This window comes from Daphnia pulicaria, chromosome 8 (assembly GCF_021234035.1).
Source record: "Daphnia pulicaria isolate SC F1-1A chromosome 8, SC_F0-13Bv2, whole genome shotgun sequence".
NCBI classification, from domain to species: Eukaryota; Metazoa; Arthropoda; class Branchiopoda; order Diplostraca; family Daphniidae; genus Daphnia; species Daphnia pulicaria.
In genome coordinates, this window is record NC_060920.1 from 14,205,614 (window position 1) to 14,232,749 (window position 27,136).

The 27,136-nt window shown below is 42.4% G+C and overlaps 3 protein-coding genes and 1 long non-coding RNA gene across 5 annotated transcripts; 2 read left to right on the forward strand and 2 right to left on the reverse strand.

The window, feature by feature from the left end:
* Window positions 1-384: 384 nt before the first annotated feature.
* Window positions 385-15,020, reverse strand: LOC124312078 (glutamic acid-rich protein-like). The gene is made up of 4 exons (XM_046776540.1): window positions 14,783-15,020; window positions 6,211-8,212; window positions 4,981-5,108; window positions 385-1,743 (listed from the first exon to the last, which is right to left on the reverse strand). Exons 2-4 carry the CDS (start codon window positions 8,183-8,185, stop codon window positions 1,519-1,521), a joined length of 2,328 nt encoding a protein of 775 aa, XP_046632496.1. The 5' UTR covers window positions 8,186-8,212; window positions 14,783-15,020; the 3' UTR covers window positions 385-1,518.
* On the forward strand, window positions 5,855-20,164 carry LOC124312081 (methylcrotonoyl-CoA carboxylase subunit alpha, mitochondrial-like). 2 transcript variants are annotated; one of them, XM_046776544.1, is made up of 11 exons: window positions 5,855-5,989; window positions 12,214-12,362; window positions 17,022-17,073; window positions 17,137-17,386; window positions 17,526-17,703; window positions 17,770-17,987; window positions 18,058-18,292; window positions 18,403-18,617; window positions 18,697-19,010; window positions 19,091-19,704; window positions 19,780-20,164. In XM_046776544.1, exons 4-11 carry the CDS (start codon window positions 17,319-17,321, stop codon window positions 20,074-20,076), a joined length of 2,139 nt encoding a protein of 712 aa, XP_046632500.1. In that variant the 5' UTR covers window positions 5,855-5,989; window positions 12,214-12,362; window positions 17,022-17,073; window positions 17,137-17,318; the 3' UTR covers window positions 20,077-20,164. The 2 variants fall into 2 exon arrangements, with proteins under 2 accessions (XP_046632500.1, XP_046632501.1); XM_046776545.1 differs by having other exon boundaries at window positions 17,159-17,386.
* LOC124312129 (inactive ubiquitin carboxyl-terminal hydrolase MINDY-4B-like) lies at window positions 20,031-25,025 on the reverse strand. Its single transcript, XM_046776615.1, has 13 exons — window positions 24,936-25,025; window positions 24,808-24,865; window positions 23,337-23,443; window positions 22,360-22,423; window positions 22,083-22,248; window positions 21,778-21,952; window positions 21,609-21,674; window positions 21,467-21,537; window positions 21,086-21,187; window positions 20,943-21,012; window positions 20,641-20,846; window positions 20,408-20,539; window positions 20,031-20,327 (listed from the first exon to the last, which is right to left on the reverse strand). Exons 1-13 carry the CDS (start codon window positions 24,945-24,947, stop codon window positions 20,279-20,281), a joined length of 1,278 nt encoding a protein of 425 aa, XP_046632571.1. The 5' UTR covers window positions 24,948-25,025; the 3' UTR covers window positions 20,031-20,278.
* On the forward strand, window positions 20,248-26,874 carry LOC124312242. Its single transcript, XR_006910439.1, has 5 exons — window positions 20,248-20,339; window positions 20,397-20,613; window positions 20,692-20,880; window positions 24,482-26,582; window positions 26,814-26,874. It is a non-coding gene; the product is annotated as an uncharacterized LOC124312242 (long non-coding RNA).
* The last annotated feature ends 262 nt before the right edge of the window (window positions 26,875-27,136 follow it).

Genomic DNA, 27,136 nt, shown 5'->3' on the forward strand with positions numbered 1-27,136 from the left:
GCACGGTGTCGTTATATGGCTAACGACGCCAACTTAATCCACTCTGTGCTGTAGCCCTATGATTCGAAATGAGGTTTATGAGAACAACGTGTCGTCATGTTTGATTCAGGTCAATGAACGCGGCAATTTGTGCGAATCATTTAGAAATTGACAGTAATTGCCAACCTAATGAATTGATTATACGTCCTTAGAAGTACATTTTCATATTATCCGGGAAATGTTGGGTTATTTTTTATTTACGGTGTAGGTATAGCCATCGTTTTTCAATGGACCCTCAATGGATCGAATAATCTATATACTGAGAGCCAATCGAAAAAACAAAAATACCCTACTGTTGAGAAGTTCTTTGATGTCTATTTCGTTCTATTTCGTTAAGCAAATTAGTTTACGTCAAATGCGCGTGTATTTCAGGCCAAAGCACAATGGAATGGGTTTGGATCTAAAAGGGCATCTGCAGAGATGACACTGAAACAGTCAAACATTTGGCAAAAAAAAAAAATTGAACAACACAAACCGGTATACAATTAAGATAGTGTATATAGTTTCTGGTTGTTGCTGTTGTTACATATATTTATATCTAATTCATATGTGATAATAATTTAACTTCCATTGTAGCTTTGTTGTATGGGTTTTTTCTGTCGCGAAGCGACTCTCACTCCCCGGTTCAATACACTTGGCTTGTTTGTTTTGTTCTTTTCTCTTCAAGGGTATTCGAGATCCTAGCACACGATCCCGAATCCCGGACTAAAACACAACAAACATCCCGGTATATTACATGCTGGCTGACCGGGATCAAAATAAAGATGGAAATTTTGTGGTGATTGACGAGAGGAGGACGTTGGGAATGTATAGAGACGTTTTGCATACAGATAATACAAGAGAGTTACAGCAAGAATAAGATTTCCGTAGACGAAGAAATGAAATGAAGAATAAAAGCAATTTTTGGTTAGTTTAAAGTAGAGAAAATAAAAAAAAAAAAAACACGGCGCAATCCCAACGAATGAGGAATAAACAACGATGGATATTATATAGTTTAGTTTTATAGTTTAGATCATATGATGATAAGTCACCGAAAAATTTTAATTCTGTAGACAATTGACTTTTTTGTTTTTTGTTTTTCTTCACATTTCAATCGATTTTTGTTTGATCTAAATGGGGGGACAAATGATAATAAACAGCAACACACGATAGGCGTCTGAAAGGGTATATAGCACGAATTCCATCCAATATAATGAGATATGATGAAAAATAGAGAAACAGGGGTATAGAAGGTGTGTGTATCCGGTCTGATCTTGTGCCATTAATACCAACTGGTCATTCGATATCAACACGAGATAACAGCAATCAATTCATTAGTAAGTAAAACACAACAGAAAGAAACAAAAGACTGAAACAGAAAGAATGGGAATTTTCAGGGGGGTTTTAACTTTTCTGTGTTCACGGTACCTTAACGAGACTTGTTGTTGCTCAAACTCTCAGACTCCGGTGAGGTTTTGTGGTGTATGTTTTTTCGTTCGTTTAGCGACGTTTCCAGAACTCGGCCAAGCACGAGTCGCGACGGCACAGAGCTTCAATTCGAGCAGCCTGGCTGGCCATCGGGAAGAGGTAATCAGCTTCCATTTGGTCCAGTTGGCCGAGGGCCGACAGGAGATGACGTGATTGCGATTGACACAACAGGTCGGGGCCGCACAGAGCCAAGACGCGATGCTGGAACTCGCCGTCGCATGCCGCTTCGTTGTCCGACTGGTGATTTCGTTATACAACAAATAAAAACAAACAGATGAAATCAATACAAAATCAATAACATCGCACTCTATTTCAACGGACTTAATTTTCTAACGTAGCTATATCACAGCAAGGATCAGACTTATTAAATCGAATTATTTTCACGATAGAGAGGTTTTTCTTGTTCTTCTGTGCTTTTAACGAGATTACATGAAAGGAAGTCGGGGCCAACTTGAAACTCGTTTCTGGAATCACTCAGGTCGTTCGGTAGTAGTATGCCGCTTGTCATCACAGACGATGCCAATACTGGAATTGTAATATCATTTGGGAGGCAGCAGCCCATGGCAACGTGAGTCAAAAGTATAAAAAAAAAGGATGAAGAAATAATGCGGGTGCAGTCGCCTGTCACGTTCTTCATTTCGACATTCTTCTAGCAGCATCTAATAAGGATGCTACCAAGGCAACGGAATTCGTTGGTCGTGGGCGTATGCAATATCCATCCAGCAGCTATACAGCACCCAAGTGTTGAGCAATGAATCGATACAGACATATATTTATGACGGCCTGGAAATAAATGGAACAACACTTGGCTCCCGTTTTCTTGGATTGAGACCTTTGAGCAACACATGCATGTCACAAAAGGCACAATAACATGGCTGTGCTATTGCTATAGTAGACGGTGCCAAACTCCAACGCTTTTGGGAATATTCGTTATATCTCGATTTCTTCAAGAAATTGCGACTTCGTTCGTTACGACGTGATTGCGCACTCTGAAACGCACTCAAAGGCGTGGTCGCGTGGGAAGAAGATACAGCTGGTCGTTCGGGACCTAACTTGACAGATATATATTTTTTTAAAGGAAAAATTACTCTGCGATTGTTATGTGTGTCTGAAGTTAGAGGAACTCTAAAGACTACGGCGACATTCGCCTGCAAACAAGAAGAAGGTCCGTGTCTCTAGCGTATGAGAAGATGGCACCGATCGATTTATTTTGCACAATGGCCGAGCATTACATTACGTGGAATTCAGATTATTCTAGAAAACTATGGCAATTTACAATACCTAATTATCTTCTGTGCACCCAAAGGCAGCCTAATAACGATACCCCAAACGAATGTACAGCTAACTGAGTAATGTATGCTCTCAATTATTTCGAATTACTTAAGAAATCTGTTTGTCGACCAAATTATTTCGCTGCTGATATACTCCCTCTCATTCTGAGCTTAAGTTTCAACATGGTTTCAGTTCCTACATGTATAATTAGGTAAGATAAGGAGCATTAAGCTCCAGGGCTGTCCCAAGATGGGTAAAGGAAAGGTAGACAACCGTGACATTTCTTTAAATAAAAATAAAGTTTTTCAGTCCCAAGTTTCAATGTTGAAGTTCAGGTATACAAATTCATTGTCTGACATTTCCTGCAGCGAGATGTAGTACTACGGGCATCTCAGAAGAAGTTTCGATTTTTCTCGTTCATCTTACCTTGTCAGAACTTGCCTATTTCACGAATTTTTCTGTGTTATGCCAATTATCATTTAAAAGTTTTTTACGCGCACAACTTTTTCGTCTTGAGTCACCGTCTGAATCCGAGTACTTCTGCTAGGTCTAGAAGGTGTAGGAAACCAACACAATGTATTATCTATTCAGGAAATATATTACGAAATAATTTAGTATTAGCTATAAATAGCAACATCGATTTTGGGTTCTTTAGTTTCTTTCTCTTATTTTCTCGGATGTGCAGGATTTTTAATTAACGAAGACAAATGAAAACAGATAAGAGGAGTTACTCTATAACATTAGCCGGCTTAGCGTACTCTTAATATCCATTTCCTCTCATTTTTGGTTAAGTAAAACAGTGAAGAGCTTCAAGTCTGGTCAAAAGTTAGTCCAAAAAATTTGTGGATTAAATCAAGAACTTTATTCTCTTTTACTACTTTTCCGGAATGAATGCTTCAATTTTCAAAATAATGATTCCCTATCTCCCTTTCGTTGTTATCTGGTGGCACATACTGTCAATCGGGTCTTTGGCTTCATTATCCGTCTATTAAAACTGCGCAGCACATGTATCCGTGCTTCAGCAGCATAGTTGGAGATCCTGCACTATTTCGCTGCGCTTGTTTCATCGATTGTGCCAATTCAATTAGTCGAAGAAAAAACAGTGTCCCTTCGCCCTATACACTCCGTGACGTAAAAAATTCAAGTGTCAGTGAGATCGAAGATATGTTTCTTTTTATATCCCGCGCCAATCGCAACTCGTTTTTTTTTATTTCTGTCTAGTTTGACATCGATGGAACACACGCGGACCAATCAGAAAGAGAGTAACCAGAAAATCGTTGTCGTTCTTTTTACTCTTATACAAACTCGATCCCGCGTCGTTAACAAAAGATATCGTATTTCGTATCAAGATTGTTTAAGTGAAGTCTTTGACTGCTGGTTGCCATGGGAGATGTATATAGGATATACGTGTGGACTTGGGGGCTAACCGTTTTTGGAAAGCAATTCGTACAGTTTATACGTGCACGAAAAAATACCGTTCTTTCTTTTTTTGGGTCCCCTTAACAACAGGACAAAGAATTGTCCCGTCTCCATCAAAAGAGCCGTGAGCCCACGGAACCCCGGTCTTGTCATAATAACGACAATAGGCGACTGCCTATATAGCTTGATTGCTTCCCTATCACAAACGCAGACAAGAGAAGAGCAGTTGGGGCTATGCTGGTGAATAAGAAAAGAAGAACGTGCTCCGGATCACTCTGTGCGGCCTTCCCATCTCCCCACTCTTTTTTTCTTTTTTGATAGGATAACACAATGAACTACATCAGAGAGCTCTGTGGGTTCTCATTTGATGTACAGTGCACGTCAACCCGGCGTGTAAGTAGAAGACAAGCAGAAATAAAAAAGGAGACTATCGAGTCCAACGAATAAGAGAAAGAGGATCTCTTGCCATGACTTGGACGAAAAGATGAACCGTAAAAAAAGGGGAATAAAGAAATGGTCGTGATGCAACTGCAAATTGGCACGATCAATCCCAATGGTGCACGTCGAGCAGTCCTCACGCTCCGCTGATTATAGATCGACACTCTCCAACGGCAACGGTGCAACAGACAAAGTGCCGACTTCCACTACACCATTCGCTTGTCTTACGTCTCGATTTCGCGTCGAGTGCTTTGATCTCTCACACACGATCGTCTTGATCAATTTCGTATCGGGAGCGTGATGGGGGGGGGGGGGGTGAATATAAGGTCAAAATGGGGGACTTACACAGATGAAGCAAGCTTGGTGGCGATGACAGGCGTCACTCAAAACCGGGCGGTATCCACCGTAGAGATGCGACACCATGTTGCAAGTGCTAACCACTTGTTCCGCAATCACGCAATCGTCGTCCTCTTCTGCCACATGAGAAATAAACAACAGGTTTAGATGATTTCACATCTGTGAGGAATATCACACAGAGTTCATGTAAATAATTTATAAGATGAAATAAACACAATAAGATGAATTTTCGGTAAAAGTGTTCAATAGACTATCCAATTAATATCCCAATTTGCAATTTAACTTTTCTTTTAGTGGAGTGTAAGGTATTAGAAATAAGGAGAACTTACTAAAAAATGCCCAAACATATCCAAATTGACCATCAACACAATCGTGAATAAAAAAGCGGTAAAATGAACAGCAGTACAGCACAACCTTCTCCATTCGAAATCCAATAACATAACAATGGAAGGTCCCCGTTCCCCGATCGATTCAACAAGGGCTTTGTTGCAATCCCAATAATAATAATTTTTTTTGAAAATAAATACCACACCAAATGATTTAATAAAATTCCTTAATTTTCTGTGCATCGTTCCATGATTCAAATTTAATTGTACTACTCTTTTTATTTTCTTTCTCAAATTTGACTCATCCCCTCTTTTTCCACGTTTTCACCAGTCACCACCCTCGTTTTCACCCACCCACGTTTTCACCCACCACGATAAATTGAATTTCAAAGTATTAAAAGTTTAATCTAAATTATGGAAAGATTGTCAGTAAATCAAGGAATTTTATTTGCAAATTTGTGTTGCATTTATTTTTAAAAGGGAAAATATATTTGATCACTGTTGAAATTGCAACACAGCTCCGAACCCGGTTGAATCAACAGTCATCAGGTAACCCTCATTGTCAGTATTATCGTCTATGTAGCAGGTTGCTCATTTTCTTGTCCCATTTTCGCGCCATTTTCCAACGACTGCTCGCTGCTTCGATGGCGGACATTTCTGGACAATTTCGAGTAAGTTCCTCTCTTTTTCTAGTATATTTTTTGCGAGCTTTATTATGAAGGTTGAATTGCTATTGTCCACTGAACGTTAAGCTAAAGTTACAGCATTTCATGTTAATCTTAGCAATTTTCTTGTGATACATTCGTGACTGCACTTGAACTTGACTGCATTCATTAGTCAATTGGGTAGGGACACTGTTACCGAATTTTCTCGATATTGAAATTTTTCTTACCGTTTGATTCGGCTACGTTGAATCCGGAACGATGACGACTAGAGCGTTTGACTGCAAAGCGTTTACGGCGTTCGTCGTTTTGCGACATATTCTTCTTCTTTTTCTTGTTCTTCAGCTTCTGGTTAACTGAAGAACGTTTAAATTCATCACGCTCGTCATCCTCTTCTTCTTCCTCTTCTTCCTGGTAAAGGGCCTTGGCCACTTCTTCCGTTAAACGTTCCGTCATTTGATTCAGCTCGTTTTCGTCCAAGTTATCGACCAACTCGGCCACCAGTTGCTCCCGAACGCGGTCAATGTTGTTGCGTTCACGTCGTTCTTCGATGACTCGTATCGCAGCGTCCAAAACATCCTCGGCATCGTCGGCATTATAACCTTCCACCGGTCGGAAGCGTTTCTTCTTTTTCTCCCAAGAGGTACTGGTGACGTTGTTTCGTTTCTTCATGCCCACAACGTGTCCGGCGTGTTGGTCGTCCATCTGTCCGCGCTTACGGAAGGCTAATGAGCCGGCCATGCTCTTGTAATAATCAGACTCGAGGTAGTTCCTCATTGCCTCTTCGTTGGTTTCACCCTGGGCTTTGCCACTGCGCTTGTCGTATCCGAAATAGTCGTCCCAGTCGACGGATTTCTTGCGGATGACTCCCGTGTGCACTTGAGCGTCCGACTTGCGCTTGACTGGGCTCGAGTTGCTGTTGTTATTGGCTTGGGCGGAAGGTAAGGCCAATGGGGCTGTTTCATTCTTGTTGTTGTTTTCCTCGGCCGCTTTCGCCTCCGAATTCCGTCGCTTGCGGAGCATCTGAAGAGCCGATCCAGCTTCTGGCTTCTTCTCTCCGCTATTCTGCAGGGTAGCAATCGATCGCTTGCGAATCACGCTGATGGCATTCTTGGTCTTCAATGGATGTTGAACTCGTTTGGCAGTCTCCTCCGGATTGTTACGGATCGGCTCGTCTTGAATGTTTCCCACCCGGTGAAAGCCTCGACCAAAGAATCGATCCTCGAACGCAACGTTTTTATCCTGCAGTTCATCGTCGTCGGCCGATTGCTGTCGCCCGTACGAAGGCTCGTTACTTTCTTGACCCTGCGAGTGGAGAAAGCGCCAGCGGAGCGATGCACGCGGTAATTTCCTCCAATCTGATCCCGAGCGTTTCTTCTTCTTCTCACTTTTATTCAGCTCTTCAGAGTCAGCACGGGAGCGATCCAGCTGAGAAAGTAGAGCGTTAATCTCGTGTCGCTCCAGACCGTCATTGAAAAGTTTCCTGAGTTCCGTGCGGGACGAGACGACCTCGTCGGAATCGTCTTCTTCGTCTTGATCGCCTTCCGAACCAACTAAACTTTCGTTAGCTTCGTTATTATCATCCGGCCCAGCTGGATGCTCGGCCATCTGCTGGTTGTCGTAGTCGTCGCTTTCTTCAACTTCGCCCCTTTCCCGCTCTTCCAGCAGTTGATTCATCAGTGAATTCATTCTCTTCCGGCGTTTGTCATCCGCAGAGTTGTTGCGTGGCCGGTGAGCGACAGGAGCCATTTTCTTCTTTTTGAGACTGCTGGCTGGCGGATTCTCTCTGCTTTTATCGGCTTCTTCCATCAAAATGTTCAAGGCGATTTCTTTGGCCAAATCGTCCAGGTCAACGGTGCTGTCATCGTCGGCTGCTGCCAGGTAGGCGGCCATTGAATCGCTAAACTCTTCCTCGCCGTCCGTGTCGTAGTCGTCGCTTCCGTCGTGCATGGATCTTTTTATCGTGTTGGGAAAGCGATAGTGAGTCCGTCCATTGGAAGACCTTAACGATGATCTCTTGCGGGCTTCTCTCTTGGCCTTGCCTATCGCCTCGATGGCCGGCCCTAGGTCGTTGTCGTTGTCGCTCTGATCGTTAACCTCAACGATGGGCCCATCCTCGTTAACCGGCGCGCTATACACGGCCAAAAGCAGACACGAGAGCCAAAGCCACAAACTAATTTGTCGCCATAATCCAACGGCGGCCATTTTCTTATCGTTGCTTTTTCCTCCTCCCTGAAAACGAAAAGACGCGTGAGCGTGAATGCATTGCAACATATTTGTTTTCCTCCCCTCTTCCGGATAACTTTGCAATATTCTTAAATCTACTCTCGTCGAAAACATTAGATGTAGTAATCCGTGGTTTATATATAGTTAAGACGACGTGTCTCTTTATCATTTTCGTAGATATACACACGGTACTTAATATATATATATACCAGATGAGAAATGATCCTGCTCGACTCCATTTCATCCCTCTTCTTTGTGACATTAAGCCTCAGGAACCGTAACGGAGCAACGACCTAAACTGTCGTCTGAGAATGGTATAGGTTGCGCGTGCCTACTATACTCTCCTCGGTGTTACTCTATTAAATTTTGTCCAATCCTGATTCCCGACGTCCCCTCCCCTTTCACGTGGGACTTCAAGACATCCAGGGTGTTTCTAAAGCAGCCCCCATCATTCTCTCCATCAAAGTCACTCGGGGTCAGCCATAACAGAAAACAAAGACAAAATGAACGAGTGGCTCCCGTCGCGACTACTACATTGTTCAAATCCTGTCTTAACGGTTGTATACGCTTCCTTCTTCTTCTTCTTCTTTGGCACTTCCCAAAACAACCACCCTATCCTTGCACCCACCGTTTGCGCCGAGCACAAGTCCCCTCGGTGAACACTGAGCGGCCTGGGTGGAAGATAAAACGATCCAATCACGCCGACAGCCGGACATTCCCAACTGCGCCGCTATATATACGGCTCGTTGATGGATGAAAGTAGCCTTTCATGACCGAGTATACGGTCCTCTCTCCGCTCTCCTGCTGATGTAGCTTTATATTAAATATATATTCTTGTTCCCGCTGCCTTATGACTTGCGCCATATATGAACAAAAAAGTCGTCTCATGCTGCAAAGTTATTAGATTAGCCACAGCAATTTCATCATTTTCGTCTTGGATATTTTTTTATTTTTTTGCAAACTCCTGGGAGTAAAGAAAATCCAGTGGAAGGGAAGTCAAATCCCAAGTGCAATCAAAAATAATAATGGAATTAAAGATGGTCGCAAAATGCGCTGGCTGGTGTGTGTCTGTATAGTAGGCTGGCATGAAACCGCGCCCATCACGTTGATATTGCGGCATCTCGGTAATCAACTTTCATTTGCGTCGACCTCTATAGCTGCCAGGCAAAATATGGCCCAATCAAGACGCTATATACTCGTCTTCCCAACATGACGCAGCAGCGCCTTGATTGCATTCTTCTTGTTACTACTTTTTTCCTTATTCCACCGGAGTATTTTGTCAAGGGAAAAACTTGATTTTCTTTGTGACACGATCGGATGGATCGCATGTTGTGTTCTCTATACGGATCCAATTCTTTTATTTATTTTTCTTCGATTTATTCCCGAGCGTCTAGGTTATTCGATCGATCGAAAACATATTTGAAGAACAACCGTCACCTTGACGAGGTCTTATTTGTGTCCAAGTTACCTCCAACTTCCTTGGGCACTCACTTGAACACAGGGGGGAGAAGAAAAAAAGAAACTCGACCCAATCCATTTGATTAATTTGTTTTATCTTTTTCCGGTTTGTTTCTTCCTGTCCATCAACCGATGCGCTCGATGAGCCGGAAAAAGTCGATGGAAAATTGTCAGTCGGATAGATTTAAAAGTCCAAGAAGATGACGGGAGATGCGTAGAATACAAGAATTGAAACAAGACAAAAAGCGATTCGTTCGTCAAAGAAAGTCAAACCGAGAAACCATACTGATGGATGGAAAGAACCTGGCAACCACAGAGTAGTAGTAGTATACAGCTCAGACATACATGCAGGCACTATGCCATCAGGTATAGACGTTGACGTCAGAAAATCAATGAAGCTACAGGCGAAGGTAGGGAGGGCGAACCGGCAGCAGCAGCGGAGAAAAATGGAGAGTTCGGGTTACAGCGGGAGCAGAGGACGCACGCTAATCGAAGGCGGCACCGTGTATATACTTATACGTTTTTGTGTGTGTGTGAGTGTACGCGCTCTCTATAGCTCTATGGTGTTTCACTGTTTGATGCGCTCAGCTGATGTATGCGTGTAGGCGTGATGCGGCATCACAAACCAGCTTTTTTTAAACTGCGATACTTTTAGCGCTAGATGTTTTGTTTGTCTTTCTCTAACGCGATGAAAATAAAAAAACCAAATCTTGATCTATTACACCCTGAAGCATTCACGAGGGCCTAGAGTGTTTTCGAGAGTGGGGGGGTTTAGCGAGTCGCATCGATTTATGTATACTCGTTTCTCTCCAGTTGATTACCCACGACTGTCGAGTCTATATACATGCAGTCTGCGCGAATCAGGATGTGTATAATCAATGTCCAGACAAAGACGGACAATCAGGGGAGCGCGACAAAGTTTATATAGATTCTCACCTGTTATGTCATTCTGCTCTTGTCAAGATTATTCAATGCTGTGCCCATATATAATGCATCTCGGCTGGCTTGATTCGACTTGTCGGGACTTACCGGTGTGTACGCCTAGTTTGATTTTTACATTACGTCCCGCAATTATTCAGAGAATAGATGTCGATGGATTTATTGAACGTGTTGTCTAAGAATACTTATGCTCGGTTGCTGAGGTAACCTTAGTTTCACTCTTTGCACGATTCCTGTTGTTATTTCGGGAGTAGGCTGCTGTTCGCAGTCCACTGTTTTCCTACGAGTTCGAAGAATGGGCGGGGTGGGCGTAATGTAAAAGAGGAAATGGATTTACTGGATCATTCACGACGCAATCTGGACAGAGTTTGCCGCCCCCATTTTTTGTTTTTCTATCGATAAATATTTATAAGGGCTCATCTGATTTCAATTTTTTCGTCTCTTCATCTCCGCATCTATGTATGCGGCGATAACTGAAAGACGTCACATACGCTAACAACAACGACGAGGGAAACAAAAACTAAATCCCAAATCAAATGCTATTTTATCCTTTTCGTTTCTGTCACATGCGTCGCTTTAATACTTGGAAAAAAAGGAACCCTCGACTGAGCGGGGGGTCTCTAGTAGTATTAGTACACACACAAGAGAGTATGAGATAAAGATCTCTGCTTATGTTTAAAAAAAAACAAGTCCAGCGCAGAACTCGGCGACAGCGCGTGGCAGCATCCAGTTATTTCGACTGCCAGGACTGTTAAAGTGTAGCATCAGAAAAGAATAAGCAGACAAAGCCAAGCTGAAAAGACTCTGTGTGTCGTCAGCCCAAATATACGGCCGCCAGATTGATGGTAGCTAGCTTCAGTCAATGAGTAAATGTACGATGTATACGGGCTTGACTTTTCCCTCAGTGTATCCTTGCACTGGAGATGTATGGTTGAGTTGCTGTGAGGGCAACAAAAGTCACAAGTGGCAGCAAAAGTTCCGACAGACATCAAGTTGGCAGAATCTCGTCTTTTGATCGGATTTCTCATCGGCAGTCGTTCGAGTATATTGAATTTGTACTTGGAGCTGATCTTATACAGGCGAGTTCAAACATTTGATTACGGAACCTGGTGGACAGCGGTGAGAGTCTATATGCGGGACTATTGACTGGAAAAAAGTCAGGAAAAACTCAACAAAAGGCAAGATTATCATTGGATTTCTTTCTGACCATCTCGAAAGTAAGATTCAAGAGTAGATGAATGCCCTCAGCCCTCGGTCATTTCTTTGCTATACGCAGAGCCTACGCATATAAATATCAATCCCGACGGGGATCTGAGAGGCACGATCTCTGGAGAATCGCCGAATAGCCGTCAATGGCGTGGGCTGCTGTGTTATATGGTGCGTGTGCTGTTGACTGATGAACAATCGGCTTACATTAATTTTATCAGCCAACCAATTCGATCCAGTGAGTGGAAAGGAAGAAGAGAGATTCTATATGGGGAAAAAATGTTGCTCCTCCTTCTTTTCAAAATGAATTTTCCCATTTTTACAATTCCGTTTCTTCGTCTCATGAATATAGTCCTCGTCCTAAATCTGTTATACGTTTTGATCTAATCAATGTCTGTTTGCAGGAAGACGATTGTTAACTTCCTGTGGCCATTTCAAACTGAGGCGCCATCATCTGGAATTCACTCGATTCAGATTGAATTGAGTTCTACCCGAAGGCTGGTGGATAACGTCTAATATGCTGAGCGACCAGAACCCACTTCATAAATAAAAGGTAAATAAAAACAAGTTGCTCTCAATCCCCGAAGACCATTACCCAAGTTAACTTGCTATTCCATCTCATCGTCGTGTAGTGTATTATTCAAATGCGAAAAGATGGTAGAGCGCCCACGAGCGTTTTTCGTTTAAGATCCATTAGACTTTGTGATGATGTGTATAGTACCCGTTACAAGCGCGAGAAAAGTGAATATGGAATAACAAGAGGCAGCTAAAAGTAGCTAAACAATGATGTAGCTCATTCAAGCTCGCTGTTATCATATGAAGAACCGTTAAATGAGAATAAGGAAGGCATCTAAGCCACGATTTGTTTTTTCTTCGCCGTCTTCTTTTTGTCTATTCCACTTAGTGGTGCGATATGGAGAAAGAATATAAGCGACTCGTCCATACAAAAACATTGCGCTGAGCTCTGATGGAAGTCGAGCTGAATACAATCCTTATTCCCGTAGTTTGATGGATCCCTTCGAGCAGAACATCTCCGTTCAAAATTTTTTTCTTTTTCCAAGTCGCTCATTTTTCTTTTTTTGTCCCTGTGTGTTGGCTGCTGTGTAATGAAAAGAAAGAGTCTATCATCCTTCTATAGTCTTCCTATATGGATTTGGAGCGTTCCTTATACATATAAATATACATTTCTCTGTCTTTTTTGTTCCCCCCTCGATCCTTCCTTCCTTCCCCCTACCTCCTCCTCCATCTTCCTATCTGATAAATATTGAGATCGGGAAGGCGAGAGAGCGCAGCGAGAGTTGGGACGATGATCGACCCGCGTGCCGTGCAGAGTCCAAACTTCCCGGATTCGCTGTCGAGTTGAGCAATGGATGAGACGACGTTCTCTCCTTGTATAAACGTTTTCCTTCCTTCCCCTACAGAATCGTTTCACCAATATAGAAAAGGAAAATAAAAAAGTCCTTGCGAAAGGGCAAATAGTTGGTGGTGCCACACGCTGGTTGGTTATTATTGCGCTCCATCCAAAAGTGGCAATCGAAGGCCACGGCTAGATGAAAGTCCTGCTGACGAAAACAACTCTATATAGCTCCTTTTTTTCTATTTGACTATTAATTACCAACAAGTTCGTTTTCTTCCGCATCCATTTTCAAAGAAAAAGCTGAATGGTGCAAGGAATGTAAGACGCTCTTTCTTGTTTTCGATGCACGCCGCTGTGTGTGTGCTGGAGCGGATGGCGACTCGTTCATTCTTTAGTCCTTCTGCTTTCGGCATTTAGAAGGAACAAAAGGACATGCAGCCTAGCTTTAGATCCCACGTAAAAAAAAAAGCCAATCCAATCAGGATTTTATGTAACACGAAATAAGAAATAAGTCTAATAATGCAATAGACGAATATTCTTGTTGCCTCGAAAATTTTATTAACTTTCGTGTAAAACGTTGGCATAGAGATGGGAGCTCGGCCTACAATAAAGCGCTGAGTGACAGCCCAGTCGATCATTTTTTTTTTTTAAGGAAGATCGATTTCGCCATTTGTTTTCATTTCCCGTTGCCCGTAAAATATTTACAACAACTAATGTCAATGACGTCTGCCATATCACGCAGCCCGCTAAATGGACAAGTCAATTTCCCCAATTGATATGCGCACAATATGAGGGAGTTTTTTTTTTCTTTTTTTAATTTGTTGATTGCTGGTGTATGACCTCATTCACTATTCGATCTGTTGTCATGGCGATCGGGAAACACCGCGATGAATACGGTCAATTGCAACACCTTTTAAAAGGTCAACAGTTTTCTTCTTTTTCTCTCTTTTACAAACAAGCTCGTATATACTGAGGGAATAGGTGTTGTTGTTGTCGGGAAGATTGACCAGCTGGTCTCACGCAATAATGATCAATATTTTCCAAGCGGGGTCGAGCTCGTCTAGATCGGTAATCAGAAAGAACGGCAAGTGGTGGCGGGGGGGGGGGGGGGGGGATTACGTTATCTTACTCCAGCAGAACTGAGCGAACGCAGGATGGAAACCAAACACAGCAGGATCGAAACACCTGAACGATAATCAACACGCAAAGGGTGTTTTCCGCTCTCGTGGATGGATTGCAGGAACAAACGACTCCGGCTGCAGAGTTGCGAACCTGTTGCATTAGACTGGACTGCTGTTGCGTCGCTGCGTGTTGGATTTAGTTTTCCTTTCTGTATCGGGAGCCTTGAATTCCCACGTAAGCCTTGAACGTAGTATAGCGCGCAAGAAAAATTCATAGCGAGACGCACTGTACTTTTTTTCACTTTGTCAAAATTCTTACGCCAACATTTGTTAGCGATAACTGGATGTTTTCCGCTTCTTGAATCCGACGATTCAATTACATATTCGTTCGACTGGCGTATTTATCTATTGTTCTTTTATACTGAACTCTACTTTTAAACATTTCCGTTTCAATTTCAAACAATAGCGAAACTTGAAGAGTATATTGTTTCTCACCTTCAGGCAGAAGTGGTCAGAATGCGAAAGTTCCTGGGTTTCAAGGATCCGGAAGTGCGGGGTAGTCTTTTGATGTGCTTCCTGGTAGGTCAGAGACAATCTGGGCAAAGTGCCCGTGTTGTTCGTGAGTGTAGAGGTGAAAGAACAGTGGGCAGGGATATATACTTTGTGGGGGATGAGTCCTGTTCCGGAGCGCGGTAGAAGTGAGTGTGTGGAGACCGACGAGCTATCACCTCGAGTTCGTGTCTTGCACCAACATGGCTGCCCTTTTATACACACACACACACGATTGAAGAAGCGAATGGAAGGAAGACGCATGCGTGCGTGAGCTGAATCATTTGTTGATGCTTTTTGCAAGTCGGAAACGATGTTCCCAACGCCCACGAATTATTATTTTTCTTTTTTTCTCTTTCAAGTTCCACCTCTTGTTTCGGATAGTAGCCCGATGGAACGCTATTTCACGCGGACAATGTGGATCAGTCATCGCTTGAGCTTTCTCCCTTCAGTAAACGAGCAGCTCGTTGTACTCGGCGTCGTCGTAAAACGCGTTACAGACAGAATGGGAGAAGTGAATGACGCAGAAAGAAAGAAAAAAGAGCACAGGGCTAAAGGACGAACCGGTAACTGGTCCACCGTATGATCGTTGACAATAACTTTTCATCATTTCACTGGCTACTCAAAATGAATGATCTCTTTCATCTCTATTCTTATTCTGTGATAACTCCTTCTGGAAGTTCTAATCTTATATATACCTGAGACGTGTACACACTGTGCACATTCTTCAGTGGGTCGTAAAAGACGACGAGAGATGTTAATTATATATGACTATCAACCTAGAAAAATATTTATACGCGACCGTACGATTATACTGCAATCAACACCTTCTCCAGGAATTCATTAGCAGCGCTCATGGTAACGCCTTTTTAATAAGACATGATAATAGTAATTCCAGGAATATTGGTTTGTGACGGTTAACTTCATATTCTCACGCGTTATGGGCGACGCTTTCACGCTGATTGCAACTCACTGAGAAACTACGTGCCCGTAATTACTTTCGCCCTTAGTTATTAAAGGGCAAGATGTGCACCGGAATTATAAAAGAGTATAGGCCTAGCCCGCGCATACAAAGGAGCTGAGGAGCAAGGAAGAGAAATGAAAGTTATGGCTCATTCATGATGTCTGCCTCATCTGAGGCGGAGTCATATGAAAAGGCACAGACGAGACGGAGACGAACGACTGACTGACTGAAATAGAAAAGGATTCCACCAGAGTTTGTGTAGTTTATCTCATGTGTAATGCACTGCTCAGCGCAGTTACCCAGAAAAGAGCCAAGGAGAAAATGCATTGCATTAAATGGGGGGGTATATACACAACAATGCCTTGTCGCACAACCAACGGACGGTAAAGTCGAGGACGGGAGTAGAACCTGAACGACATGAATGCAGCATCGATTTTTGCAACGCGCTTCATCCGGCTCGGCTCGGCGGAAGCCGAGTGACGATCGATACCCTCAGACCCCAGAGAATTTTGGCAAATTAATCATTTTCGGGCCCATGGTAGACCAATATTGCCGCACTTTATAAGGCGATCAGACTAGAAAAAGGAAACGAACTGATTAATAGTTGACTGCAGCAACAAACTCTGAATCGTAAATTATTAACGGGGTTTCTGCCTCGATATCGGTTGGTCACGGACTACGCTATTATTATTTGATTTGTAATGCATCAAGATGAAGGCGGAACATGGTCGGCGATGTTTAAATCAAAACCCGTTCTTGGAATCACAATAGGGAGTCTGCGAACAAAAATAGAAAATCTGTTGAGTCAACAACTTGATAATCGGTTTAGTTGCGTACGTACTCATATTTCAATGGCTCAAAGCTTGGCACTTCAGTTTAGGCTGGCATATCAAAAGATCAATACTTCAATTGACGTGAATTAGGCTTGCAATTCTTTAGAAGTTCGTCGTCACAATTAACGAATACGAAGTCTTGAAAGGAGGTCATAAGAGGTAGGCATAATTGCACGGTTCTGGAGCCAATCTGAATTGTGCGGTGAATAAACAAGGCTAATTCAAAAGTGGAGCTCCATATTATAATCTTCCCGTGAATTGGGATGGAAGTTGCCCTCCAACAAATACGTGGACCATGAGTTTTAAATTTTTATTGATCATGAATTGTGTCTTTTCAAACATAGGAATTAAATAAATTGTATAATAAACCCATCATTTTACTATTTAGATTACGGGTGTAACGACAAGAGAAATTGAGTCACGTTGTCGGCAGAGTAAATGTAAGTTTCCTTCAATGCTATAAATTTTTTTTATTTATTTATTTATTTTAATTTTATCAAAAGACTTGTGTGGCATTTTAAATAGTGACGCAAATCTGGAAATTGACAAAAAAAATGAAACGGAACAAACAGCAAAACGTGTGCTTTTAGAAATGTGGCATTGGTGCATGGCCGCTGCATTGACGTAAATAAAGATTTCTGCTCTTGTAAAGTCTCTTAGAAAATCTACGGAAAACAACTTCAAAATGGGCCTTTACGGAATAAGGGCATGTTTGGCTGGCAAATACGTTCAAAGGAGCTTGTGCACAACTTGGTAAATACCGGTAGTCAGTATGACGTCGAGAATTTAATTTATGAGTGGCTACATTAAGAGCTAAATACATTAAAAATTTACAATACAATTTGATATCATGAGAAGAAAGCAAAATATTAATGGCACTATATTTTTGCAGTAATTCTCTCTCACCAAATGCAAATAAAGCTGCCCCAAAAGTTACACCCCTGTCCAAGATTCTAATAGCCAATCGAGGTGAAATTGCCTGCAGAGTCATCAGGTCTGCAAAACGGTTAGGCATCCAAACTGTTGCTGTTTACAGTGATGCAGATCGTAATGCTATGCATGTTGACATGGTAACAACTTCAGAGATTGTATTTGTATTTATGTTGTATATTACATTTGAGTTTACATATATTCAGGCTGATTCTGCCATCCGCCTTGGCCCAGCATCCTCTGTTGAAAGTTATCTAAGGCAAGACAAGGTTCTAGAAGCTGCTTTCAGAACAGGGGCCCAGGCAATACATCCTGGATATGGATTTCTCTCTGAAAATGTTGAATTTGCAGAGCTTTGCTCCAAAGAGGGTATTATATTCATTGGTCCTCCTGCTTCAGCCATCAGAGACATGGGGATTAAAAGGTATTATTTGTGAAAGTTGATAAAATTTTACTTAGGAAAATTCTATTCTGAACCATCTTTTATTTCACAGCACCTCCAAACACATCATGTCAGCTGCTGGAGTTCCTGTAATTCATGGATATCATGGAGTGGATCAAACTGATGAAAGATTAAGGCATGAGGCAGAAAAAATTGGATTTCCACTCATGATTAAAGCTGTTCGAGGTGGAGGGGGTAAAGGCATGAGAATTGCGCTTACACCGAGTGAGTTCGAGACTCAGCTCGAGTCTGCTAAACGTGAAGCCCAAAAGTCATTCGGGGATCAGGTAGAGAAATTTTTGCATCAATCTTCCTAATTTTCTGTCATTTTTTATAACTGCATAAATTGCAGAATAGAATCAACCGTTAAAAACTAAAGAATAACTCTTTTTGATAGGTTATGTTGTTGGAACGTTATGTTGAAAGACCTCGACACGTTGAAGTGCAAGTATTTGGCGACAAATACGACAACTATGTCTACCTATTTGAACGCGATTGCAGTGTGCAGCGACGTCATCAGAAGATCATCGAAGAAGCACCTGGACCAGGAATTTCAAGTGAAACGAGAAAGCAACTTGGAGAAGCGGCAGTTCGGGCCGCCCGTGCCGTTGGGTGAGAAATTTTTCCCCTCTCTTGTATTCTCCCTACCAAACATTTCTGTATCGAAAACACAAATGTTGTTTACTTCTAGGTACGTTGGGGCTGGAACGGTTGAATTCATTATGGATCCTCAGCAAAACTTTTTCTTTATGGAGATGAACACGCGATTACAAGTAGAGCACCCAGTAAGTGAAATGATCACCAACACCGACCTGGTTGAATGGCAATTAAGAGTTGCTTCCGGGGAGCCGTTACCTTTGGATCAATCGCAAATCCATTTAAATGGTCACGCTTTCGAAGCACGAATCTACGCTGAAGAACCCAAAAATAATTTTCTCCCGGGAGCTGGACCCTTGTTGCATCTCACTACTCCAAAGCCCAGTTCGGATGTTCGTGTTGAAACAGGTACATTTTAATTTTTTTATTGTTGAATCAAGATTATTTATAACCTCGTTATTAAATCTCACTTTTTTATCGTTCTAAAGGTGTGGCGCAAGGTGATGTCGTTTCTGTATTTTACGATCCCATGATTGCAAAACTTGTTGTTTGGAGCTCGGATCGCGCCAGTGCATTACGTAAACTACGATCCTGTTTGTCCGAGTACAATATCGTCGGTTTAAATACGAACGTTGACTTTCTGATGCAACTCTCCTCTCATCCAAAATTCATCGAGGGAGACGTTCATACAGATTTCATCTCTCAGCATCACGGTGATCTGTTCCCCAACAAGCCCGTCACCGATAGTTTAGTAAGTCAAGCGGTTTTGGCTTCCATTCTTAACGAGGTCAATGTCAGCTCAAGTCAACAAGGATCGACAAGAGACCCCTACAACCCTTTTGCTTCGTATTCGATGGCAAGGTTCAATCTCAACTATCAAAAGAATGTGAAACTAACGTGCCAAGACAACACATACGAAGTTCGCGTCACCAGTTGCGGAAACGGGCTCTACAAACTAAAAGTCGGACAGTCCGAAGAAATTGACGTTACAGCCAAACTCTCGGAATCAGACAATGTCATCAGCATTGAATTAAGTGCAAATGGCGAGATCTCAAAATCTCGAGTCGTTTTCTTGAATGGAAATGTGCATCTCTTCACAAAGGTACGTTCATCTTCCTTCCAGCCTTCGTGCATTGTTTTTTTTGCAAAAAGTTTCATTTGTCTTATGATCTCTTAGGACGGAAGCGTAGCATTTTCCATGGAAAAGCCTTCCTTTTTAACGAAGCTAGGACACGGCAACGTACAGCAAGGTGGTGCCGTGGCGCCAATGCCCGGAATCATTGAAAAGATATTGGTTAAGGATGGCGAAGAAGTTAAGGTTGGTCAACCCCTGTTGGTCATGATTGCCATGAAAATGGAGTACGTTATTCGCGCACCAGAATCCGGGGTTGTTGAGAAGGTCAACTATAAAGTTGGCGATTCAGTGGCAAAGAACGCAGCACTGGTACGGTTTGTCTCAACTGACAAGAAATAGTTTATTGCCCGTCCGTCTGTCTCTCTCATTGTCAAGTATTGCCAAGTCGCGTGTATATCAAACAGAGGTCTATAAATAGTACAAATAACCTTGTCGACTGCAAACTTTTACTAAGGTATTCTATGCTACAAATTCCACGGCAAAAAATGGCGGTGTTAACAATCATGAATTCCTCCTTAAACCGAATTCTGCCCATACACATTCACACGAAGGGTTCCACGTTGCCCCAGTCGAGTCGAGCATCACCCCACCTTAACAAAAGAGTAAATTATTTATTATTATTTATTTTAATGATCAAAACAAATTGCAACTTGTCGAAGACCAGCAATACTTGGTTCGGAGTGTCCTTTCTAGCGCCGGAATTGGGGCGTCAGCCGAAGAGTCATCTCTGACACGATTGTTAATTTTCAAAATCACCGGATTCTGCTGATGAAATGTGGAAGTGTGGTAGTGCAGCTGGAACCTAGAATAATATTATGGGCTTTTCATGTTCCTATTTCAAGCTAGGTGAAACCTAAGGACAGGCGAAACGGATAAGTAATATTTTATTTTCGTAATTCAAACCTGTTTTCTGCTTGGTGGTCTCTAAGAAGTCCTTTGTCTTCGCCAAACAAGACTCCACTATTTTCAGAAGCCACGACCACCCATATGGGCACAGTTGGTGTTTTAAATCTTGAACCAACGTTGTAAGCCGCAGTTTTCGCTTCATTACCCATCCAGAGAAGGAGACCAATCGGCGAGCGGATTAACACTCCAGTTTCTTCAGTTGTCTTTATCAACACAGGCAAAAGGAAACAAAAGAAGGTAAGTGGTCATTCACCCTAATAGGTCTGAACGAAATCGTTGCCCGTTTTGTTTCAACTTACGCTGTCTCCGTCGTCTTGATATTGAACACCGTTGTGTAAATAGGGACTTGCTCTTCCGAGCAGGAACAGGCTGTGGATGCAAGGAGGTAATGGGAGATTGTAAACACGAAGAAAACAAGAAAAGCTAGATACACTGTAGGTACCTGATTGGACCAAACATAATAGTTCCATTAATGCTCATCAGACTTTTCATGGGTGTTAGGATGCCGTCACCTCCCGATGGTTTACCCATGTCTTCAGTCACTCTGTAATTCCAATAGTATTAACTTTACGCTATTTATCTTTGCGGTGAGTTAGTTTATTGTGCTCAAGGATCAAAAGGTTTGCTTGATTGTTTGTTATCCCCCCTCAACTCCCTTTTTTCTTTTTTCATTGATCGTTTCTTTTGTTAGAATTTCCCAGTTGTACATTTTCTCAGCACGCAGTTAGGGCCTTTTTTATCGAGAGCTATTGTCCCCATTTTCATTAATTCTCTTTCAATTCCGCTTTATAATATTCCCAAGCACCGATCTATATATACGTACTGGTTGATTCCTCTTGTTAAAATGGCACTATACAAAATCAACATCACAGCTGGACCGGGATCCTCTTGAAACTGAAAGTACCCAAAAGTTTTTTTTAAAAAGCGAGTGCACGTTATAGGGTACAATGATAGATAATACTCACCACGTGAATATTGCGTCTGATGGTGTGGTGTAATTCTTCAATTCTGTTCATTTGACAAAGTTGCAACTATAACGTGAAAAAAGAGAGGGTCTTAACAAGCTCCGACAATCTCGAAATCTCAAAGCAAGTTTTTTGACATAGCTGCTCGACAATAGTTAATGAATCTTACCTTTTCGGTGAGTCCGTCCTCGTTGAACTGTGGCGAGCCAACGATATGGACGACGTTGGGTTGCGGTAGGCAGAGAGTAGCTGATTGTTCGTTTCCAGATTTCCAGATTATGTTGGCAATTGCATACGCTAAAGCTTCTTGCTGTATCGTGACTGTCGTTGGCATCAGTGGGTTACTGGTGAATGTAAATTAATCTCGTTATTATGTTTACAAAATTACCTGAATATTTGTCTCTAAACTTTAACTAAACCTTCCTTGAAGCGATTGATTTTTGAAACAGAAATAGAAATCTTGGGAGGACTTACCAAGTTTTGGGTAGTTTGAGGATGGCCGAGTCGAAGAGAAGCGTCCGTAAGATTTGCGCCTGAATGGTCATGATAATAGCACGCATCATGGGAAGCGTTGATGGATTCGTGATGGAAAGACCGTAGGCTAGCGGGTGGCCGTGTTCGCGGAAGACCAGTCCAGGTCCTATAACGAGTCGTAAACACATTGACGGCGAGAATGATTCATGTTTTATTTGCCTTTTTGGAGAAAATATAGAAACACGTCATATTGAAAACATTGTAGTAGTCAGCGTACCTTGGTTGAAGAATTCGGGTCGTACTGAGGCGGGACATTGTCCGAAGACGACTTGTCGTAATGCCTGGGGTTTGTAGAAATAAATAGGAAAAGTAATGCCATAAGAATGTTATATGTAGCTGCAACTCTAGGCTACACAAAAGCCCGAAAAATATTTGCTTTTACGAAATATGCGATTTCCTTATTTTGTCTGTCTAACGTAATAATTTTGAATGACGAGAAACTTTAACGGGAATGGAGCTTACTTTTGGGTTGATAACGTTGGTAGTATAACTCTCGCTCTATTGACTTTTTCAGGCTCATCATTCTTTCGACTTGAGCACTATTTCGCGGAGCGCTTTTTTTCTTGTTACTCTTGTCTGGGTTTTGGGTCCAAATGAATCGAATGCACGCCATGTTCTAATGCATTTGTAGCCAAGACGCTTGGCCGCACCTATAGTATCGTTGACTATGTGGCGTGATAAAAACAAAACAAGTTTGACGTGTCGATTAATCCGCTAATAAGATTTGCTGTACACTACCCTGGTGGCTAAGACATATGCGTTTTAGCCGACTGAAATCGCGATGGCAGCAGATTCGTACCCTATTGTTTCGCAGAGCTTAGAATCAATGAGGACTAGAGCGATTATACGAATCGATCGCACAGTTGTCAAGGGGGGTTTTCCTATGCTTCTTCACTGAATGGTAGACGGGAATTCCGAGCCGCTCCGAATAGCTCACGCGAACGATAATAACACAACGGGGTAGTATAGTATAGGGAAATTCTGAAAAGGCTGATAACAATTGGACAAAGATAAATGGCTTTCTTCGAATGAAAGAAATTCATTTTTGTTAATGCAATTAGAAACAAGGACGATGTCATTGGCTCAAGGTAATGGGCATGTCGTGTGCGCCAGAGAGTGGACCCAGCGAACTAGGGAATACATTGCAGGGGCGTGCAGAGGTTACAATCAAGGTGAAAGGCAAAGGTGACTTACGACAGCAACATCTTCGGTGATGGATTTTCCTAGATTATTGGCCGGAAGCACCAAGGAGAGAGTGCGAGGAGGTCTTTCGCGAGCCTCGGCAGCCCGCCCAGCGATTCCTGCAATTTTGAGAGACATGATGGAATAGCCAAACTGTTAAGCAGCGTCGTCCAACAGAGACAGCAAACAACGAACTGGGCCGACGAAGCTGGTCGGAAGGAAGCGTCCAGCTGGCAGGACTTCACCTGGCAGACTGAAGATCCGGTGTTAGCCCGACCTTCCTTCTCACTTGCTGGCTTGACGCTGTTTAAAACCAACCACAGGGTCCGGTCAGATTGACGTCGTTTTGTTTTCCCTCGAGGACCAATGTTTACTTAATCACGATTGCAAGTCGGTGCGACCACAAATCCAACACGCCAAAACATAATCACTATTACCGCAACGTATGGGTGCATATACCGAAAAAATTTCGGACATCTCACGATCTCAACCGTTGCTACCTTTCGCCAAGCACGTTACGTTCTCGTTGATTCCCTACGTCTGGCTTATACCTTCTTGAATGGCCGAAACAAAACAGAGCCAACCCTGCCCGTGTATGTTCCACAGCAGTGGAATATAAAAATGTAGCAAACGGCAACCCTGACCGAGGTATTGACCAACAACAATGATACGTGTCTGCATTAAATCTGAGAGGGCGAAAAATCGGTGTAACAATCGAGTTCAAAGTTGGGAGCGACCGCGATGGTTCAACTTCATTGAATCCGCCAATGGTTGCCAACATTTTTATTTGCGGACTGCCATAAATTCCGTAAATAGACACACTATGTCGGTTCTTTTATTTTTAGTTCTTGATTGCTATCTGATTGAATTCGGTAGGATGATACTAGAAGTCAAGGTCGGGTAATTGTCTGTCCGGGGTCCGGATTTTCCGACGAAGCAACTTGAAACCTTTAAGTGTTATACAAGGACAAGTTCTCAACGTTATCCTTGTTGTTTCACTTCTTATTTGAATTATTTTACTTTTTAGCTGTCTGTTAAAGGGAGGAGTTTGAGACATGGAAGAAAAGTTATGTAGTACCAATCGCCGATCCGCCGTGAGACAATTGAGTGGTAGTTCCATACATGTATACCAGGTTCTTTTTCTTTCTCTTATCTAGCAAAGAAAACGGGGACTATTGCTGAGGAGGATCGAGCGAGACCAGCCAGAACAAAAACGAAAACATAAATAATCCATCTTTTCGCGCGGATGCCGCCGTCACAACAGACTGAAGCCCCGGACCACGCCATCCAATATACATTCGACGGGGTAAAGCCATTTCTTGATTTCTTTTTGCCTTTTTCTAATCGGAAACAAGTGATGTATCAGCATGCAAATAACTTCAAAAAAGATCGATATGTCTTTCTGTTGACTCGACGACGGAGCGGCTGGATACATATCGTGGGGGGTGGGGGATGTAGTAAACTCATCAGTGTTTTAACTTACGAGTGGTGGTGAAGGCGAAGGATCCACCTTGTCTGGATCCAAAGTCGTAGTCGAATCCCTGTTTCATGTTAGAAGAAAAATCAATCAATCGACTTCGATTTTCGCACTTGCACAACGGACAGGCTTACCCTGAAACTCATGGCTCCAGTTGATTTCAATCAAGGGAAACACTTGGTAGTTAAAATTTTCTTGGAATCAAAAACTAGTCAGTCAGTTAAATTGTGTATGACATTGACGTTCGGTGGACTCAACGTGATGCCAAAGACAAACAAAGTAAAACCAGGCCTGCTCCACGGCCGAGGTTGATGTGGACGAATTCGACTATCAACGCCAACGCGTAAGCGTGCATTGTTGGGGCTATGACGGTACGGCGCTTATGACGCACAGCTATACTTGCTCAGCTTTTGTTTGTTTCCTTGTTGGCGGAGAGCATTCCACGCGCATTGCCCGGTCAATTGATTTTCCTTTGAAGGCTTTGACATGAGGAGAGGCGGGCGCGTGTGCATATGTATATCGTGCACGAGTCGTGACGGACCGAAGACTTCATATAGGCCATAGAGATATTGTTTCGGGGCGGGGGATTGGTGCACCGAAGAATTCCGTCCATCAACTCTGCGAAGGGCGCGGATAAACACGAGGTTTCTCATGTTAAGTTATTTTCGGTAAGTTCCTCTACAGGAGACGACGACGACGACGGCGACGCGAATTGAGGAGAGGACGGGATACCTACGAGCCCGCGACAACGCACACTTGATGGATCAATGATTTCTTGACCATCGTTCAGTTCTGTCCAGCCCCCATCGACCCTAAATGATTCTTTTCTTTTTACGTCAAGAGGCGTGTTCGGTCTCTTTTTCCGGCCGGCTCTCTATACCAAATGCGTTTTAACAAGATTTTTTTTTTTTTTAAATGAGAAGAATGGAACGACATTATGTTTAATGAAGAGAGGTTTCGCTTTTAACTTTTTTTCACAGGAATTGTTCGAGAAAGAATTTCTTTAAACAATCAACGTTAAACAAACAGATAAGGTTACTGTATACGAATATTTTTTATTTCTTCCGGCTCAATATTTATCACTGTCGTCGTTGGGATCGTCGATCCTCATCTTGACACGTACCTTTTTCATTATGCATGACTGTTTTTTAATTCTTTAAACACACCTTCTAGCGTTCTCAACCCCGCTACGAGCAAGATGGGAACTTGGCTCTTACAGTTTCTAAATGGGGGTTGCCATGCCAGCGGCAACAAATAGAAAAAAAAAAAAACTTATTTGCCATCCTTTCGTTCTTAGAACTTAATTAAAAAAAAAAAAAAAATGTTTCAACTTTCTAAATCCCAACTTCCCAGGCACGCTTCCGCCCCCTATCGTTTTCATTCTCTTACAGATGTCCGATTTATCATTCAGTTTATTCACGTGTGTTGATTCCAGAAATGCAGGAGAAGAATATTGACCACCTCTACGGTAGCCCTTCTGAGGTCACTGGATTGCACTCACAAAATGAAACCCTGTTTGTAGTATGTTTTACCGTAATCAAAATTAAATTGAGATTGGATAATAATAGGGGAATCCGGCTACGAATCCACGGCGTCACGTCAGCGCAGACTTCTAATCTGATTTATACGAATAAATGGATCATTCATGGCCCCCAGACGTTAAAGTCGAGCTAGATTTCTTTCTTCCAGGCGAGATTGCATGCGGCGCCAGTATGTTAATTGTCCTCCTACGAAACTTCCTACGTGACTCGGCTGGGAGAAGTCGGTTGTCGTACAATGCGGTAATTATTCTAGCGATAAGGTTCAAATGTTTGAGCAAGTAAATCACCAAGTTTGAATCTTTTCCATAGTCAAAAATTATGGGAAAGAAATAGACCAGGTCTAATCGCTGTACACTAGTATTCGCGTTGCAATAATCGTATGCATATGCGAGTTTACATATATAAACAATTGCCTTTTTTTTTTATGCCCATATCTTTTCTTCCCGAACTTTCGCCGTGACGTCCACGAAGATGATGACCATCCGTCACGCAATATCTATTTCTTTGAGCTGAGCCGAGGGGGACTCTCGAGTCAAGTTGCTGAACATACTTGAACCTAATGATCTTAAGCTTTTTGCATGAAATCAGGAATCAACAATAAGCAGGATGGACACTTTTCTGACAAAACTGTGCAGCCACTTTATTGTTAAGTTAAGTACACAATGGGACATAATTTCAAACCGACCAAGACCAAATCTGGACTACGTTGTATAAACAAGGCTACAGGCTTGTCGACAAGCGGTCGATATTGTCTCTTTGATTCCTTTTCTTTTGACACCATTGTTCGTGGTGTT

Coding starts and splice junctions, on each gene's coding strand:
- LOC124312078 (XM_046776540.1), bottom strand. CDS start 8,185: ATGGCCGCCGTTGGATTATGGCGACAAATTAGTTTGTGGCTTTGGCTC. Junction 5,109..6,210: donor CAACGTAGCCGAATCAAACG/GTAAGAAAAATT, acceptor CTCATGTGGCAG/AAGAGGACGACGATTGCGTG. Junction 1,744..4,980: donor ACCAAGCTTGCTTCATCTGT/GTAAGTCCCCCA, acceptor CGAAATCACCAG/TCGGACAACGAAGCGGCATG.
- LOC124312081 (XM_046776544.1), top strand. CDS start 17,319: ATGGGCCTTTACGGAATAAGGGCATGTTTGGCTGGCAAATACGTTCAA. Junction 17,704..17,769: donor ATGCTATGCATGTTGACATG/GTAACAACTTCA, acceptor ACATATATTCAG/GCTGATTCTGCCATCCGCCT. Junction 17,988..18,057: donor AGAGACATGGGGATTAAAAG/GTATTATTTGTG, acceptor TTTATTTCACAG/CACCTCCAAACACATCATGT.
- LOC124312129 (XM_046776615.1), bottom strand. Junction 22,249..22,359: donor ACCCGAATTCTTCAACCAAG/GTACGCTGACTA, acceptor GACTCGTTATAG/GACCTGGACTGGTCTTCCGC. Junction 21,675..21,777: donor AGGACGGACTCACCGAAAAG/GTAAGATTCATT, acceptor TTCACGTTATAG/TTGCAACTTTGTCAAATGAA.